At 43.1% G+C, this 19,042-nt stretch overlaps 1 protein-coding gene across 4 annotated transcripts in view; it reads left to right on the top strand.

The window, feature by feature from the left end:
• Window positions 1–19,042, top strand: part of PCGF5 (polycomb group ring finger 5) — a 124,382-nt gene that overhangs the window by 58,961 nt on the left and 46,379 nt on the right. For all 4 annotated transcript variants that reach the window (XM_062214059.1, XM_062214061.1, XM_062214057.1 and 1 more), the window contains exon 3: window positions 18,277–18,373. In XM_062214059.1, coding sequence (XP_062070043.1) covers window positions 18,277–18,373 — 97 coding nt within the window. The remainder of the gene's footprint in view (window positions 1–18,276; window positions 18,374–19,042) is intronic.

Genomic DNA, 19,042 nt, shown 5'->3' with positions numbered 1-19,042 from the left:
TACACCAGAGTAGATACTTTATAATAACTCCATTATAGCTTTACAATAACCTTGTAACATTTTGGAGTGGATGTGGAGGCAGAGAGGGTGGAAACTAAGAGTTAAGTAACTTTCCCACTCACAGCTAATGAGTGATGGGCCTGTATTCAGTTCCGAGGCCCATGTTCTTTTCCTGGTGAAGCTTATGTTTGTTACTTTTGGGGTATCCTATGCTATTAGCAACTAACCATGGACTATCTTGTATGATCAGTTTGCTATTTCTGTATATCACTATTTTACTTGAATAGCTAATAGTTAACTATCACTTATCATACATTTATTGATTAGCTACTATGTGTCAGCACTGTCCTAAGCACATAGGATACAGTAATGCACAAGGTAATAACAATGTCTCCGCTCAAGAAGTTCTCATTCTGATAGGGCAGGGGTGGGAACGGCTGGTCTGCAGGCTGTGTGAGGCCTGCGGAATCATCTGGACTGGCTCTGCCTACACAGCCAAAACAGGACTTGAAATTCAATAAATGTGTAGCAGGCTAATTTTTAACTTTGTGATTCTGTATGGCCTGCAGATTACATTATAAATATCCAAATGGCCCTTGGCAGAAAAAAGTTCCCCCTCTCCCCATAACTGGGGAAACTAACTATGTGCCGTGTTACTGATAAATACTATAGAGAAGAAAAAAAGACCGTAGATATGAGAGATGAGGCTAGTTTATATAAATAAAGAGAGAGAAGACATGTAAATAGAAACCAAAGGGATTGAACTTGGTGGATACAGTGGGAAGAGCACGCTAGGCAGAGGGAAGAGCAAGTACACAGGCCTGGAGATGGTAATATACTTATCATGTTCAAAGAATAGTGAGTCAATTAGAAAACTATAGCTGTAGCTCTTCTGAAAGATGCTGGGGGCCTTCACCCAAGGTGGTAAGATGTGAAATAGGGGTGGTGACCAGTGGTTGAATTGTAGATGTATTTTAGAGGAAGAGCCAATGAGATGTGGCTACTCTAGGTTGAGGACTTGACTTCCACATTTCCCATTGCACCAAGAATGGCACCTGGACATGGTCTGCAGTCTGGTTCTGCTTCTTTTAACACTTGCACATTGATGTATTTTTTTAAGATATTTATTTGAAAGGCAGAGTTACAGAGAGTCGACAGAGACAGATAAATCTTTCTTCCGCTGGTTCACTCCCCAAATGACTGTAACCGCTGGAGCTGGGCCGATTCAAAGTCAGTAACCAGGAGCTTATTCTAGGTCTCCCACACAGGTGCAAGGGCCCAAACACTTGGACCATCCTCCACTGCTTTCCAAGGCGCATTAGCAGAGAGCTAGATTGGAATGAGGCAGCTGGGACTCAAATCAGCAGCCATATGGCTTTACTCACTATGCCACAATGCCAGCCCCTGTATATTGACAGACAGCTGCTGTCCACACAGCTGGGGGCCAAAGATGGGAGGCAGGGTCCCAGATACCTGTGCCATCACCTCTGCCTCCCACACTCCACATTAGAAGGAAGCTGGAATTACTAGCTGCAGCCAGGCTTTGAGCCAAGTGCTCCGGTGTGGTCCATGGCTGTCCTAATCAGCAGCTTAACTACTAGGCCAAACGCTGGCTGCCACCCCCAACCCTCTGGACTTCTGTGTGTCACTGGTTTGTGTTTATGTGGTTTTCAGGCAGACATTTCCAAAGTGTCTCCTTATTTCTAAGGATAGCATAAATGCTACTATAAGGCAGTGTTCCGCAGTCACTGGTTGTGTCTTTGATATGTGGTGATATTCTAAGTTTCCTCTCTTTTACCATGTATACTCAGACAGATATACTAGTATTATAATTTAGGATGAGTACAAATTACATAAAATGATTGAATGGGAAAGGTAGAAAGTGAGAATTATCAAGTGACATTATGGCACCCTATAGTATTTTTAGAACCTAAGCATATTAAATGAACTTATTTTATTAAAATAACTTTGCACAAGACTATAATTCCTTAATTTCTCTGAGTAAACTTTTGTTCTCATTCAAACTCATAAGAAAATGCAAAGATTTTTGTCTTAACTATTCAAGGTGTCTGTTTTTCAAATAAAAATGAAAATTTTAAAAAGTGTGAAACAAAGTTGTATTATTGGTGAGCAAAATCATACAGAGAATGAGTTATTCTGAAGAATAGTCAAGAAATGTGATAAAATAAATTCAGATGTTGATAAGTGCAATGCAGACAGTTCAGCGGTGATAAAATCAGCAGGTGTGTGTCACGATACAGAAGCAGAAAGGAAAGTAAAAGAAGGAACTGAAATGTTTTCTGAAATTCCCAAAGCCGCAGTGCCCAGGCTTTGTCAAATAGGGAGAGCAGCCCTTGGGGCAGCCCCAGGAGCACGGAGAGGGCTGTGCGGCGGTGGCACGGAGGGATACTGTCCTGGGTCCGTGAAGTGATGTCAGCGTTCTTGCAGATTACCCCACGGACACACGTTGACTCTCGCTCTGCCTCAGACCAGTTAGGCTGCTGCTCCCCACTTTCCCATAGAGAAGTTCCGGGGCTCACACCGCCTGGCTGGCCTGTCATTGTGGAAGGAAGGGCCCAGCGGGTGGACAGGATTTCTGCCTGGAGCACCCAGTTGTGTGGAGCGGGAGGCGGGGAGGCCGAGACTGTGGCCATCCTGTCTCGTTGGCTCCTGGACAGAGGCTGCAAAGGAAGGGTGGGGGTCGTGAAAGCCACATGTCGAAGTCAACTCATGTTGATACCACTTCTCAGAAGTAGGCAGGAGATGGATACGCACTTTCAGGATGAGTTAAATTTTTCAAACAAAAATGGGTTTTAGCTTTAAATGATTACAGAATTAGCTAGATGAACCAAATCCACATTAACCATCATTGTTATATGTCTGTGAGATTATTTTCATAACCAGACAAACCTAAGGAAATAACATGGTCACACAAATACTTACTGAATTATTTTAAACATTACTTGTCAGGAGCTTTGCTAGCCACAGTGGGAGAGGTAAATAGAATAGATTTGGAACATAGACTTCTCTATCAAGCAGATTTCCCAATAACCAAAAGAAATGTCTAACACATGTTACTTGGATGCATCCTGTTCTTTCCCGTACGAACTCATCTACTCCGAGACTTCAGCTGGCGTCCTGCATCTCTGTTTCTGGCTTAGGCTTCTCACAGCTTTACAGTCTCACTGGATGTCCACTTGAATGTCCTAAAGTCACCTGAACTCAACGTATCTAGGGATGCCCAAATGGGATGCCAGCACGCCATTCTCTCAGCCAGAGGTGTGCTCTGTGCTAGACCCTCTTCAGCCTCACAGGCCTGTGACACAGTCCTGCCGGTGTCTCGCTGATAGTTCTCACATCCATCCCTACAGTGCCTTCCCCATTTGGGCATCATTCCTTTTCCCCAGAGCCACTGCAGGGCATTCTTAACCTGTGCCACAGCGGCCATCATTCAAACCAACTTACTGTCTTTAGCACTGTCACTCTGTAGCCTACCCCACAATTTCCTAGGGGTATCCGGTCACCTCAGGATAACTTAAAGCTACTTAGCTGTGGCTAGCTTCTGCCTGTCTCTTCCACCACGACCACCTATCACACGTGCAGGTGCTTGGGTCAACTGTTTGCTCTGCTTGGAATGAACTGCTTCTGTGTGCCCAGTTAGCAGTTACCCATCCTTTAACTCTCCTGCCACCCGCCTGCTCCCACAGGCTGATTGGGGTTAAGAGGCTCCTAAACTAAAGCTTAATAAGTGACTAATAAGTTGATTTTATTGTGCATTTTCCCTTTTGAAAATTCAGATGCAGGGATGGGTATAACTTGGAAGGCATGCTGACCATGTTGTATAGGAATTACAAATTTAGAAAAACTGTCTTCCAGAATCTTTATGGGTATCTTGCAAGTCTCAGCTAGGGACGGAGAGAGACTGAGTTTGGGACCTATCGAGATGGATGGTCCTAAACTGAAGGATGCTCTGGGTCTTGCACCAGGGTCCTGAGAAACTTTCCGAAGCTGCTTAGGGTGTATTTGCTGGTGGTTGTATAGGTTGTTGACTTAAAATGAAAGACTTTTCACTTAAACTAAGGACAAAGGAGCTTTGTTCCAGCAGCTCAAATGTGATGAATGCCGTGCGCTGGTTCTTAACCCTTTTATGGTCAGAGGTCTCTAAGAATCTGATGATTCTTTCCTCAGGAAAAAAAGGATGTTTACAGACATGACATTCCAGCCCAGGAACAGGAAATTTTCTTCCTTCTTGAGACATTTGAGAGACTGTGACAAAAATATCTTAACTAAAAATCAGTTCTTTGGAAAAACACATTGTTGTACAGATTTTTAAACTTATACAAAAAAGAAGGGTTAATTGATAATATAGTTGATGTGATGACTGAGAAATTTGGTGATTTTATTTGGCAACATGTAAGAAAGAATAATTTCATCACACAATGGCAGTAGTTAAGAACTAGCCTTGGCCCGCGCTGCGGCTCAATGGGCTAATCCTCCGCCTGCGGCGCCAGCACACTGGGTTCTAGTCCTGGTCGGGGCGCCAGATTCAGTCCCGGTTGCCCCTCTTCCAGTCCAGCTCTCTGCTGTGGCCCAGGAGTGCAGTGGAGGATGGCCCAAGTCCTTGGGCCCTGCACCCACATGGGAGACTAGGAGAAGCACCTGGCTCCTGGCTTTGGATCAGCACGGTGCGCTGGCCGCAGCAGCCATTTGGGGGGTGAACCAACTGTAAAGGAAGACGCTTCTCTCTGTCTCTCTCTCACTGTCCACTCTGCCTGTAAAAAAAACAAAACAAAAACAAAAAACCTAGTAGCCATTTATCGGCTTTGAACAAGTATCATGAATGAGTACTTGATTAAGATACAGAATGTTCAGTATTTAGAAATCTTATGCTACAAGTACGTGCTACTCAGAGTACAGTCTCCAGACCAGCAGTCAGCAACAGCAGTGTCTCCTGGGAACGTACTGGAAGGGCAGATTCCTGGGCTTCACCAGAGACCGACTGAATTACAGTCACAGCAAGCCCTGCAGGTGCCTGATGCACATGGAAGTTTGAGGAGCACTGCTCTGAACCACATATGTATAATCCTAGTATCTCTTAAACTGGACTGCATATAGTTATTAAAATGCTAATAAAAGATTATTCTTACTGAATGTCATACTGGAGCGGCAGTCATGAGCTTTACATTAATTGCTTTATTTAATCAGGAGCTCAAGAACCCTCCTGGGTACGCTGTATCAATCATTCAGCAACTGTGTGTAGCACCCACATATGCCAGTCACTGTTCTGCCATCTCCTAGGAGCACAGCAAGCAGCCTGACAGGCCTGATCTGTGCCCTCTGGAACGGATGTCCCTATAGGAGAGACACATAACAGGCAAGTACAGAAAGTAGTCTCAGGTGCTAAATGTAACAAATGCCCTATGGAGAAATAAAAGAGAGAGGTCTTTCTTGGGAGTTGCCATTTGAAAATGCAGAGGCCAAAATAATGGGAAGGAGAAAGCTGTGAAAATGCATAAAGGAAAGGCGTTTCAGATTCCTGTTCTAGTCAGCCTGCCCCCACCCCACCTTCCCCGAAACAAGACTGCAAAAGGTTAAGTGACATAGCCAGTAGCTGCCTGAACTGGGTTCTGAGTCCTGGGTGTCCAACTCAGGCACATCTGGACATTATGACATTTCCCTAATCTTAATTTTTTTTTCATCTTTTTATTTAGCCTTATTTTCCTTTCTAAATTTTTTAAAAATTCATTTTTATTTTGTTTGAAAGGTAGAAAGAGAGAACTTGCTGTGTGCTGGTTCACTCCTGAAATGCCTGCAACAGCCAGGGCCAGGCTAGGCTGAAGCCAGGAGCCCAGAACTGTGTTCGGTTCTCCCACACGGTTAGCAGGGATCCAACTGCTTGTGCAGTTATCTGCTGCCCTCCAGGGTGTGCCTTAGCAGGAAGCCGGGTTGGAAGCAGAGTAATCAGGAACTGAACTGGGTACTCTGATAAGGAATATAGCTGTCCCAAGTGGCACTTTCACTGCTCTGCCGAACACCCGCCCTTTTGAACTTTTTTTTCCTAAAATTTCTTTACCAATATATTGATTTATGTATTTATATTTATATATGTATGTGTATACACACACATATGGCCTAAATTGTGATTCAGCAGGTTAAGCTGCCACCTGGGACACCAGCATCCCAGATGGGTGCCAGTTCAAGTCCTAGTTGCTCCAGTTCCTATCCAGCTTCTTGCTAATGTGCCTGGGAAAGCAACTGAAGTATCCATATGGGAGGACCCTTATGGAGTCCCAGGCTTCCTGGCTTATAGCAGCAGAGGGAACCAACAGATAGAAAATAGATCTCTCCTTCTCTCCCTCCCCCTCTCCCAGTCCCTCTCCCTGTCCCTGTCTCCCTATCTCTATCCCTTTCTCTCTCCCTCTTTCTCCCTCTTGCCCCCCTTCCCTGTCCATTCCCCCCTCTACCTCTGCCTTTCTAATAAAATAAATCTTGTTAAATAAAAACAGAGAGATACACACATATATGCATACATAGTATATAAATAAACTATACTTTCATGATGTGTAACTATGATTTTATACCCAAAGTTTATTAATTCTGAATGAATGGCTATTACAATAAAGAAAAAAAGATATAAATTGAACTTTCCAATAATGTGTTCCATATAAAGTTTTATTTTTAGAGTACAAAATACTTTTAGAATAAAAAAGATCTAAATAGAAATTATATTTACAGTCTCTGCAGATACACATATAATGCTAGGTGGCACTAGAAGTGAGATCACTGGTATACTGATACTATGTGTTTCAAGCAGTATTTTGGTAGAAACTAGACATTCCTTCTTGAAGGTGTCTGTAGTGTTCATTTTGATGATTTTTCTTAATTATGAAAGAATAACTATAGGTCTTAATCTAGGATGCTACTATTATTAGTAATAATATAAAAGAATATATTGAATGTATGGTTCCTTTAGCTTTTGAAACTATGCATTAGCTCATAAAAGATGTTTAAACAATTGAGCAAAGCATCACAACAGGTACTTCAGGACAAAAATAGGAGATAATAGAAAGTTAAAAAATGAAATTATCTTCTATGTTGACTTCTAAAAATAAATTATAGCCAGGTCCATATGAGTTGGAACTGATGTCACTGTTGGGTTGAGAAAAACATATAATCTCAAATATATCCCTGTTCAGAGCTAGAACTCATGTCCAGTGTACAGGCCTCTAGCACAAAGGTTGTGAAAGCATTATGAACAGGCCAGTCTAATCTTGTAGAAGAGACTAAAAAAAATGTATGTGGATACTCTGAAGACTTTTCACAAACACTGGTGTTTTATATACATACTTTTTTTTACCAAACTATTGTGTCAAAAATTTTAAAACCATTGAACAAAGATGTTATTTTCTTTCTTTTTTTTTTTTTTAAAGATTTATTTATTTATTTGAAAGAGTTACACCGAGAAAGGAGAGGCAGAGAAAGAGAGAGGTCTTCCATCCGATGGTTCACTCCCCAAATGGCCGCAACAGCCAGAGCTGTGCCGATCCGATGCCAGGAGCCAGGAGCTAGGAGCTTCTTCTGGGTCTCCCACGCAGGTGCAGGGGCCCAAGAACGTGGGCTATCTTCCACTGCAAAGCTGTTATTTTCTAAGAATATTCTTCCACTCATTCTCCTTTAGTCAATTAATGGAAAACTATCAGTGTTAGAATCTTAAATTTATATTAATTTAAACCATTTAAACTTTCAAAAAAAATAGTATATTTAGAATCTCTTCCCTTGCTTTAGTTGAAAGTGTAGGCTGCTGTCCATTTTGACTACAGTAGTACATTGTAGTGGGATCTTTGCTCCCTTTAGTCTTCCTGACCTGATGTCCTTATGTATTTCAAAAATACTTACTGAGCACTTCCTCTTCTAGGGACTGCTCTCAGCACTGAACACATCTGGCAATATAGTAAGCAATAAGTAGATCACATTACTTATATTAGAAGGTAATAAATGCTATAGAAAAAGGGAAAGCCAAACTAGGTAAGGGGAGTTGGGCAGTCAATGAGATCTTACAAATCTTACAATTTAAGCCTGGGGGCTGGCACTGTGTTGTAGTGGGTAAAGCCTCTGCCTGCTGGCATTCCATATGGGCACCAGTTCGAGTCCTAGCTGCTCCACTTCTGACACAGCTCTCTGCTATGGCCTGGAAAAGCAGTAGAAGATGGCCCAAGTCCTTGGGCCCCTGTATGCCACTGTAGGAGACCCAGAAGAAGCTCCTGGCTTCAGATAGGTCCAGCTGCGGCCATCTGGGGAGTGAACCAGCGGATGGAAGACCTCTCTCTCTCTCTCTCTCTCTCTCTGCTTCTGCCTCTCTGTATCTCTGCTTTTCAAATAAATAAATCTTTACAAAAATAAAATAAACCTGTGTTCAGGTAGTCCTCATTTAAAAAGTGACGTTTGAACAGAGACTTGACGTAAAGGAGTTAGCCAACCCAGATGTCTGAGAGAATGGTAGAGGAACAGAAAGAGCAAAGGCTCTGAGGTAAGCAGTGTGCCCAATTTGTTGAGAAATGGCCAGAAGGCCAGTGTAGCTGCACAGCAGCTAGGGAAGGAGAATTCATGCAGGTGTTGAGGCCATGGGCACAGTGCACAGTTCTCATAGGGCCATTTGAAGGATTTTGACTTTGAGAGAACTGAGTGCTGATTTCAGATAGGCTTTTCAGTAGGGGAAAGACATGATGCGATTTATGTTTGAAAGAATCCTTCAGAATTCTGTTGAAAATAGACCTGTGAGGTGGCTACTACAGTCATCTAGGAAAGGGATGATAGTGGCTGTAGCACCACCATGGTGCTGAGGGTGGAGATAAAAAGTGGTCAGATTTTGAAGGTAGGTCCATATTTGGTAACGAATTTGGTCATACAAAGGAAATGGAGACTAGGACATCTGTATGATGTTTGGCTTAAGAAACCAGAAGGATAAAGACATCATCAGGTGATACAGAAAACTCTGAGGGTAGAAGATGATGAGTTTAATTTTGGGGAATTGAACATGAGCTGTGAGATATCCAAGCGAAGATATCCATTTGGGAGTTGGACAGGAGAGTCTGGAGATCTTCAGCGTGTGGATCATATGGAAACAGTGGCAGTACCAAGGAAGTAAGCAGATAGAAATGAGTCGAGGACCAAGAACTGAGCCTGGGCTCTGCAGGAGCCATCGGAGGAAGAGGCGGAGCCAGTGAGATAGGAGGAAAATGAAAGGAGCCGGGTCCTGGGAGGCTGAATAAGCATGTAGTGTTGAGGAGGAGGAGACAGGGTCATCCGTGGCAAAGTGTTGGATAAGACAGGACCGAGAACATGCAGTGTGCAGGTCATGGGTGATCTTGTCGAGCATTTTCCATGGGAGTGGTAGGAGTGAAAATCTGAAGGGATGTGAGAAGAAGGACACTTTTTTTTTTTTTTTTTTTTTTTTTTTTTTTAAAGATTGGTTAATTTGAAAGAGTAGCAGAGAGGGGAGGAGGAAAGGGAGGGGTATCCCTTTCCATCACCCAATTCACTTCTCCAATGGCTGCAATGGCCAGGACTGGGCCAGGCTGAAGCCAGGAGCCTGGAACTGCATCTCAGTCTCCTGCACGGGTGTCAGGGACCCAAGTGCTTGGGCCACCTTCTGCTGCCTTCCAAGGTGCTTTAGCAGGAAGCCGGATTGGAAGTTGGGCAGCTTCTTGTTTGAGTTGGACTCACACAGGACCCTGATGAGGGGTGCCTGCCTCTCAAGTGGCAGGTTATCCCACTGTGCCACAACATCGGCCCCTGGAAACATTTTAATTTCCTGGTTGTGATCATTGTGCTATGAACATGTGATTAGTTATCCTTAATAAAAATGAAGAGTGGTGAAAAAAAGAGAGGATGAGAGAGGGAGTGAAAAATAGGTAACTGTTTTGAGTTTTCCTGCTGATAGCTGACAAGGGAAGAAAGGTCAGCAGAAGTGTTTTTTATTTGTTTATTTTTAATCAGGGAAATGATATGTATGAATGTGAGTGAGAATCTTTGGTCAATGGCCAAAGATTGATACACGTGAAGGAGGAGAATTAGCGGAGCAGTGTTGTTAGGTCCTTTAAGAGGTCTAGGGCTCTGGGCAAAGACCGGCTTCAGATGGGTACACAGACACGCTGGAAGCAGGCAGGAGCACAGAGCACAGACGCGAGCAGGTGTGCTGGTGCACGTTCTCTTCGACTCAGTTCTTCTTTCTTTTTCCCTTTGTAAAATAGGAAGTGAGGTCCGCAGTGGAGAGTGAGGATGGAGGGTATGTTGGGGTGTGAGGACAGAGGAGAAGGTGTGAAGTACTGGCAAGGAGCATAATGGACTTGGGGCACTGAGTATGGCTGCCTGGCAGATGATGAACCCTCTTGGGGTTCATGGTCATGAATTTGAGGTGAGAGATTGATCAGCATGGTTGCATGTTTTCTCTCACAACGTTCAGCTATAATCGTGTAGCCCAGAGAATGCAGGGAGTTGGATTTAGCCAGAATTCTAGTTTAGCTGAGCAAGTATGACCAAAGAAGAGAGGGGTGGAGAAGTTAGAGAGGAACAGAACTCTCCAGGCTATGGGTGATCATGGTATTTATATTGGTAAGGAGGGGGAACGAGGGTGTCACATGACTGACTGCGCTCTACCAGACTCTACCCAGAACTTGCAGTGTCCTACTTGTCTCCATAAGCCACTGGGTGGGTAACCTGTCCTCCTCCCAAGGCTTCTCAGAGTCTCAGTGTAAGATCCCTCCGACCAGGCTGAACTCCCAGCTCTGTCCTGAGCCTGCTGAATGAGCTCTGCTTTGCTGCCTGTTCTTTGTACTAGCAAAAGTGGGGGGGGGGGGTCATTGTGCTCAGTAGGAAGTGATGCTATCCTTAGCATTCTCCATGGAATTGCAGCTCACGTAGGCTTTTGAAAGAAATGTATAACATGTAAAAGAAATACAGGTGTTCATTAGTTCCCCACACAAGTAAAACCAGGGGATGCTGTGTGATGGAAGTCACCTACGTGTATTCTGGAAATGTTTTGAAAGATCAGTGTCAGATTCCCAGATAAGAATTTGTATCAAAAATTGTTCTCTTTGCACGTGACCACAGATTACCTGTAAACTGTTAGCAGATAATAAAGTTTTTAAGACCAAAACTGTATATAAAATGAAGGTTATCAAGAAGGGCACATAAAGAAAGTGAGATGCTTAAGGTCAGAGGGAAAAACGTACATCCAAGTTGGAATTTAAGACCAACAAACTCAGATGATTTTAACAAAAGGAATCAGCCTTTAGTTTGTTTTAATAAACAGGGAATTACTAATGAATGGCAATGCCGCAGACATGAGGGAAAACATGACTGTTATTGTTTTATTATCAGTGATCCCAGAGTTAGCACTCAAACGGAGAAGTTTGTGTAGATTATTTTGTGCCATCAAAGCTGGGAAGCTCACCCTCTGTGAAACATAGGAGATGTGGGTGGGCCATTCATCCAGGGTGGCAACCACAAATGACCTTGTATTGTTGTGGACATGCCTCCAAGGCTTTGAAAATAGGGAAGTGAGATAACTCTTTGATAGTTCAACTGTGAAATCAACATATAATATTGCATCAAAGTACGTGTATGCAAAGTTCTGTTCCAGAAAGAGACAGAGCAAAATCATTTCTAGACCAGTGGGGCTGTGCTGGAATTGGATTAAATGTCAAGTTAGGAGAAGCATGCAAAATGGAAAAGTGCTGGTAGTCCTCCTCCACGTGCCCACCCTACAGGAGGTGCCCTGCACACGGAGCGAGGCCATCGGTTCCCCTTCAAGTGAAATGGAGTGTCTGGAGCATTACACTGGAGTTGCAAGACTGTCCCCAGGGTAGAAATGCCTACAGGAGAATTGTTATCAATAAATGAGAGACATTTCAAATTCCATTAGCAAGACTGTTTTTTTTTTTTTTTTTTAAGCTAGGTGCCTCAGACTACAATACTCTGATGTGTATTCTCTTTGTTATAGAGGTACGCTCATCCAGTAACCTAATTCATGGTAATAGTTCACAATTAATGTGTGTACCAGACACTGTAAATCAGTAAGCTTTACATATATTATTTCATTCAGTCCTCAGAAGAATCCCGTGTGATAGGTAACTGTTATCTCCTTTGTTACACAGAGACACACAGAATGGCTGAACTTGGGTTCAAATGATCTGGAACAGCTATGCAATGCTAACCTTGACTTCTCATGTAGATCTGTACTGCAGGGAGAGAATATATTAGTCTCGTGTTCTTTTGATTACAGTTTATTCTGTGATAATGATTTTTTTTTAACTTTTATTTAATGAATATAAATTTCCAGTGTACAGCTTATGGATTACAATGGCTTCACCCCCCCCATAACTTCCCTCCCACCCACAACCCTCCCCTCTCCCGCTCCCTCTCCCCTTCCATTTGCATCAAGATTCACTTTCAATTCTCTTTATATACAGAAGATCAATTTAGTATAAAGATTTCAACAGTTTGCACCCACATAGAAACACAAAGTGAAACATACTGTTTGAGTACTAGTTACAGCATTAAATCACAATGTACAGCACATTAAGGACAGAGATCCCACCTGAGGAGCAAGTGCACAGTGGCTCCTGTTGTTGATAATGATTTCTTAGTGGTGGTAAGTACTTTCTGCTTATGGTTTAAGAACGAGACAAATTCTGGAACGGGGCAACCTGATAGAGATGGTAGCTAATAAGGATTTTGTGAGCAGCCTCTGGCCTCCTTTGGGCAGTGTATCCCAGTTATCTTTTGGCTGTGTTAGTGAGCGCTTTGCAGAATTCTATCCTGGTGCTAATCTCTCGCATATTCTGATTTAATTGGTCTGGGATGGGACCTGCAAATCAGTTCTGTAGAAATCTCATTGGTAATTATAATGCCCAGCTACATTTGAAAATAACTGCTTTAGATTACACAATTTCTCAACTTTTACAACAGCCTAGTTCAAATCTAAGAAATGATAAAAAGGAATTCACTTAGTAAGCTTTAGGCAGAAGCTCAGTGGTGTTTGTAATGAGCTAAACATAAAGATCAGTTAAAGGTATGAAATCTTGATCCCAGGGACCAAATGTTATTCAAACATGCGTTGCACAGAGAGTAGGCCTAGAGCTGCCCAGCCCAGGGGTGCATGCCATTGCTTCTACACAGCTGGGCAGCTGTGGGCAGCTTGTTCCAGCTCTCCAATCCTGCGACCTCATTTGCAGTAACTGTCCATATCGTAATCCACACAAAGCCCTGACACCAGAGCCTGGTATTTGGTTAGTGCTCAGTAAATGTTAACACGTGATATTTTCAGAGCTTCTCCAACCGAGGGTATCTTTGGAGAGCCTAACTCCCTCTCTGACCCTGGTGTCCACGTGGCCTTGTAACATCTGTAGTGTGGCTAGTGAAATAAAGCCTTGAGTTGGTTTCATTTGTGGTCTTAAATAGAGACTAGGACCTCTTCACATCATTCTGGGTCTGAGTGAGCAGTTGAAGACTTGGAGAGCTTGCCATTAAATCTTTAAGATATTTTTGAAATGTGCTATACCACTTGTATAGACTTCCAGTTGTAAAGAACCAAGGATCCGTTTTGTGGTGGTAAGAACTTTTTTAAGCATGAAGGGAAAACCAAATTCTCATTTGTTCAGTTTCACTGAACTTCTGGCCTGAATTTATATAAGGTTGTGCTTTATTTTACAACATTTAAAAACCATGTGGGAGATATATTTCCTAGAGTTTTTTTTTTTTTTTTTTTTTTTTTTTTTTTAGGAATAAGCTAATTAAAAGGCTATTTTGTGCAAAATATTCACTTTAAAGGAGTTCCAATTTGATGGGTGGATATATTTAACGCTCCAAAATTAAGGAGTGAGGCATTGCTTTTCTCTATATTGTAGATCTATAGAAATAAAACTAGAAAAAATGTATCATATAGATAGGCCTTGGTTAAGAAAATAGATTCTGGATTCAAATCCTGGCTTTAATCATCTGCTAGCTTCATGATTTTAGGCAATGTGCTGAGGTTCTCCATTCCTCTTCTTCAGCTGTACACGACCTACTGATGCTACCTAATTAATTGAGTAGTAGTGATTATTAAATTTATCAAATCATGATGAAAGAAATATGTTGATTAGGATGTATGTGTATAGATTAGATGTGTGTATATACATATCTAGGACATAAACTCTAACTGCTGTAATGATAACCACCACAAAATCATCTAAACAAAATAGAAAATGAGGCTATAAGTATTACCTTGTTCAGTATTTAAAATTTTACTTTTTCAAAATTTTTAATGAAAGCCACTTTTGGTCTTAGCTGCTGAGAAAAATAATTCATATCAGCAACCCTAGATTAAGTCTCTCTGCTGCCATTCACAAAAGTAGGCAGGTGACCTCACCTGTTGAAACGTCTCCTCCTTTATCTGCCAAAGTGGAATCAACCACTGCATCTCAAAAGTTAGTATGAAAAATAAATTTATTCTTAATAGGGTTTCTATATCCATCTAGAATAATACTCTTCAGCAGAGCTAAAATGTGAGCCATATGTGGAATTTAAATTTTTTCTAGTAGCCATCTGAAGAAAAGTGAAATACTATAAATATATTTTATTTAATATATTTAATATTATATTTAACCCAGTGTGCTTAAGATTAACATGCAATATAAATTGCTGACATTTGTTTTGTGTCAAGTCTTTGAAATCTAGTGTGTTTCACAATTATAGCAGCATCTCACCTTGAGCTGCCCACATTTCAAGTTCTCAGCATGTAGCTGGGGACTTCCGTGCTGGACAGTCCTGGTCTAGATTACAGGTTGGTATTCCCTGTCAGTGCCACTGGGGGGCGGGTCCTTGACCTCAGGTGCAGGGCTGAGCAGCCTTTCTTCTGCCAAGGGCCACTTGACTATTTATCACATCATTTGCAAACCACACAAAATTATCAACTAAAAATATTCACCTGCTATAATTTAGTGAATTTTGAGTTCCACCTGCAGTGCCTTGGCTGCGCCAGACCAAATGATTTCACAAGCATTATACAGCCTGTGGGCCGATGGTCCCCACCCAGCTATGGAATTAACAAGGCCTTATTCTTTTTTTTTTTTTTTAATTTGACAAGCAGAGTTAGAGAGACAGAGAGAGAGAGTTATAGACAGTGAGAGAGAGACAGAGAGAAAGGTCTTCCTTCTGTTGGTTCACTCCCCTAATGGCCTCTACGGCCAGAGCTGCGCCGATCCGAAGCCAGGAGCTGGGTGCTTCCTCCCGGTCTCCCTTGCAGGTGTAGGGACCCAAGCACCTGGGCCATCCTCTGCTGCCCTCCTGGGCCACAGCAGAGAGCTGGACTGGAAGAGAAGCAACCAGGACTAGTACCCGGTGCCCCAACCGGGACTAGAACCCGGGGTGCCGGCGCCACAGGCGGAGGATTAGCCAAGTGAGCCATGGCGCTGGCCAACACGGCCTTATTCTTAAAAATGTGCTCTCCTAGCCGGCACCGCGGCTCACTAGGCTAATCCTCCGCCTTGCGGCGCCGGCACACCGGGTTCTAGTCCCGGTCGGGGCACCGATCCTGTCCCGGTTGCCCCTCTTCCAGGCCAGCTCTCTGCTGTGGCCAGGGAGTGCAGTGGAGGATGGCCCAAGTCCTTGGGCCCTGCACCCCATGGGAGACCAGGAGAAGCACCTGGCTCCTGCCATCGGATCAGCGCGGTGCGCCGGCCGCAGCGCGCCTACCGCGGCGGCCATTGGAGGGTGAACCAACGGCAAAAGGAAGCCCTTTCTCTCTGTCTCTCTCACTGTCCAGTCTGCCTGTCAAAAAAAAAAAAAAAAAAAAGTGCTCTCCTTTAGATGCCTGAGCCTTACATCTCATCAGCAATCTAGATCAGGATCTCTGGCCCCTGAAAAGAGAAAGTCCTACCTATAGATTTTTGGGTATGTCATGTGCCTCCATATTTGATGAAGGCAGGTAGACAGCCAGGAACTGCTGAGTTTGTTGAACATGACACATCTTTTGAATGATACAGGTCAAGATCAGTCTTTAAAACCCTCTCACTCTTGTTTCTTATCTGTTCTTTTATTGCCTCTTTCCCAAATTTCAGAGGGTTACCTAATGTCCCTGGGAAAAGAGCAAATACTAGCAGTCTAAAGGACTTCAGCTTCTCTGTCTTCCAATTCCACGTGACAAAGCAACCATTCCCTGAGGTTATTTTGACTTTTAAAAAGACATTTAGGGTCCAACATTGTGGTGCCTCAGATTAAGCCGCCACCACCTGCTGCAATGCCAGCATCCCATGTGAGTACTGATTCAGGTCTCCAGTGCTCTACTTCCAGTCCACTCCCTGCAAATAGAAGACAGCAGAAGATAGCCCTAGTGCATAGTCCCCTGCCATCCAGGTGGGACCCCTGGACAAAGCTCCTGGCTTTGGGACCCCTGGACAAAGCTCCTGGCTTTAGCCTGGCCCAGCCCCAGCAATTGTGGCCATTTGGCAGTGAACCAGTGGATAGAAGCTTTCTCTCTCTGTCCTTCTCTCTGTAACTCTCTACCTTTCAAATGAAAAATCTTTTTTGAAAAAGGCACTTAGAAACTTTTGGGTGGCCATGAGATTTGTAGGGGGAGTGGAGGTGTTCAGCTCTACCTAACACTAGGCTAAGTGTTCTTTTCTAAGCTTTTACAGAGGTTTTCTGTTACTGTCTCTCACCCATATTTTGGGGAAATTATAGTGACTGTGCATTATCCTAATGGCTTTACATAATGGTGAAAGTATGTAGTATGGGATTTCAGGCATATTTACCCAACAAAAAGATCTCCTCCGGGGACCAGTATTACGGTACAGCAGGTGAAGTGGCATCGCTCCCTTATTGGAGTGCCAGTTTGAATACTGGCTGCTCTGCTTCCTCTCCAGCTCCCCACTGATGCGTGCGGGAAAGCAGCATAAGATGGCCCTAGTGCTTGGGCCTCTGCCACCCACATGGGAGATTCAGATGGGGTTCCTGGCTCCTGGCTTCAGCCTGGCTGTTGTGGCACATGGAAGGTATCTTTTTCTCCCTCTCTTTCTCTTCCCATCCCTTTCCCCAACACACAGCATTTCAAATAAGTCTTTTCAAAAAATGTCTCAGATGTCACTTTCTTAGGGAGTCCCACCCTGCTCATGAGCACAGTAGCTGCCAGCCCCTGGCACTCTGTCCCTACATTTGGCAGGGCTGGGGGCAAAGGGGTGAGGGGTGGTTTCCTTCCTAAAAGGAATCTAACTCCCATAAAGATGTGGACTGTGTTGTTTTCTCCTGCATCGCCCAACTCTAGTACAATGTCTCATAGTCAGTAAAGGCCTCTTGAACCAATGAATAATTAAGGGAAAGGAAATGCTGAGATAAATTTCCCATGTGTACTAAATACGTTTAAAATTAGATCCTTGGTAGAGTTCTTCCCTGACCATCACTTCTCTGGCATCTGTGTGATAATGTTTGAACTTTCAGACCTAATCTCAGTGGTGGGAATCCTAGGGTTTGCTCTTGACCAGTCATTTAGATAAACTTCCACTCCATTTAGATTGCTGCATGTGAAGAGACAGTTGTAAAAGATGAGAGAGACTCGTAGCCAGAGGGAGAAGCTTGTGGGCAGAAATCCACGAATTATATTTCCGTTGTCTCTATTTAGAATCCCCACGGGGAACGTTAGTTCTCTGCATCAGTTCTCAGCCATTCTGCCAGTTTACCTCTCATGCCAGCCTTTGTACCAGCTTGGTGCTGCTGCCCACACCTTGCTCTGCGCAGAGTGAGGACCCCTATGAGCACAAAGCCATCATGTTCCTGAAAGACCAGCAGTTCCTCAGGAGCTCAGTTCCCAGGAGCTTCCTGCCTGTGAGAGTGATCCAAACCTGTTGAAAACTCCCAAGTTTTAATAAGAATTGTTCATGTTGCATTCAAATTACTTGTTTTGAACAAAACAAGTAAATGTGGACGTACTGGTTTTTTAAACTTTGTCCTCTTAAAAAAAAGAAACTTCTATGTAAATGCACCAACATTTTTAGAGTAATATGAATATTGTGTGCTTGGTTTGTGAACTATTTAAGAAAATCAATGTTGTGTCAGTCGGCTTTCATTTCAGTTGGGTTTTATTACAGTGCTACAGTTTTAAGGTTTTATAAAGGTTTGGTTAAGTGATAATATTCTGTTTGTAGTGGTAATTTTCAAGAACTATTTGTAATTACATTTAGTTCAGTTTTAAATGGTAGTTCAAATGATGCATTTTTAACCTAACATCTTCCTTCTCCTTAGTCTGTAAGACTTGTATTGTCCAGCACTTTGAAGATAGCAACGATTGTCCAAGATGTGGCAACCAAGTTCATGAGACAAATCCATTAGAAATGTTGAGGTAAGAAAGGTCCACTTAATTCAAATCAATCTATAAGCTCTTTGGTTTTATTATACATCATATTTCTTGGTGTCAGCTCAGTTAACTTAGGTCTTACTAACTCTGTGATTTTTGTTTTTCTATTTGAAAGGCAAAGTCACAGAGAAAGAGGGACATACAGAGAAAAATCATCCATCTGCTGGTTCACTCCACAAATGGTGGCAACCTGGGAGCCTGGAATTCCATTCAGGTCTCCCATGTGGATGGCAGGGGCACAGGCACTTGGGCCTTCTTCCATTGCTTTCCCAGGCACATTAGCAGGGAGCTGGATTAGAAGCAGAGCAGCCAGGACTCGAACCAGCACATCCATATGGGATATCAGTATCATACCTGCTGTACCACAGTGCTGGTCCCATGAGTTTTATTTTATAGTATTTTGTTAGGAAGAGTTAAAAAAATAAGGCTACATACCTAAAATATTTTTTTAAATTTCAATTGAAATCATAGCTTTTGGGGTAGGCACTTGGCCTAGTGGTTAAGATGCCAGTTGGGGTGCCTTGTCTGACACTGGAGTCCGTGGGTTCCAGCTCCTGATTCCAGCTTTCCACTAATGCAGACCCTCAGACACAGTGCTGATAGCCCGAGCAGCTGGGTCTTCGTCACCTACGTGTGAGACCTGGATTGAGTTCT

This window comes from Lepus europaeus, chromosome 17 (genome assembly GCF_033115175.1).
Source record: "Lepus europaeus isolate LE1 chromosome 17, mLepTim1.pri, whole genome shotgun sequence".
NCBI classification, from domain to species: domain Eukaryota; kingdom Metazoa; phylum Chordata; class Mammalia; order Lagomorpha; family Leporidae; genus Lepus; species Lepus europaeus.
The sequence above is the reverse complement of the archived record's forward strand: the minus strand, read 5'-3'. Positions and strand labels throughout refer to the sequence as shown.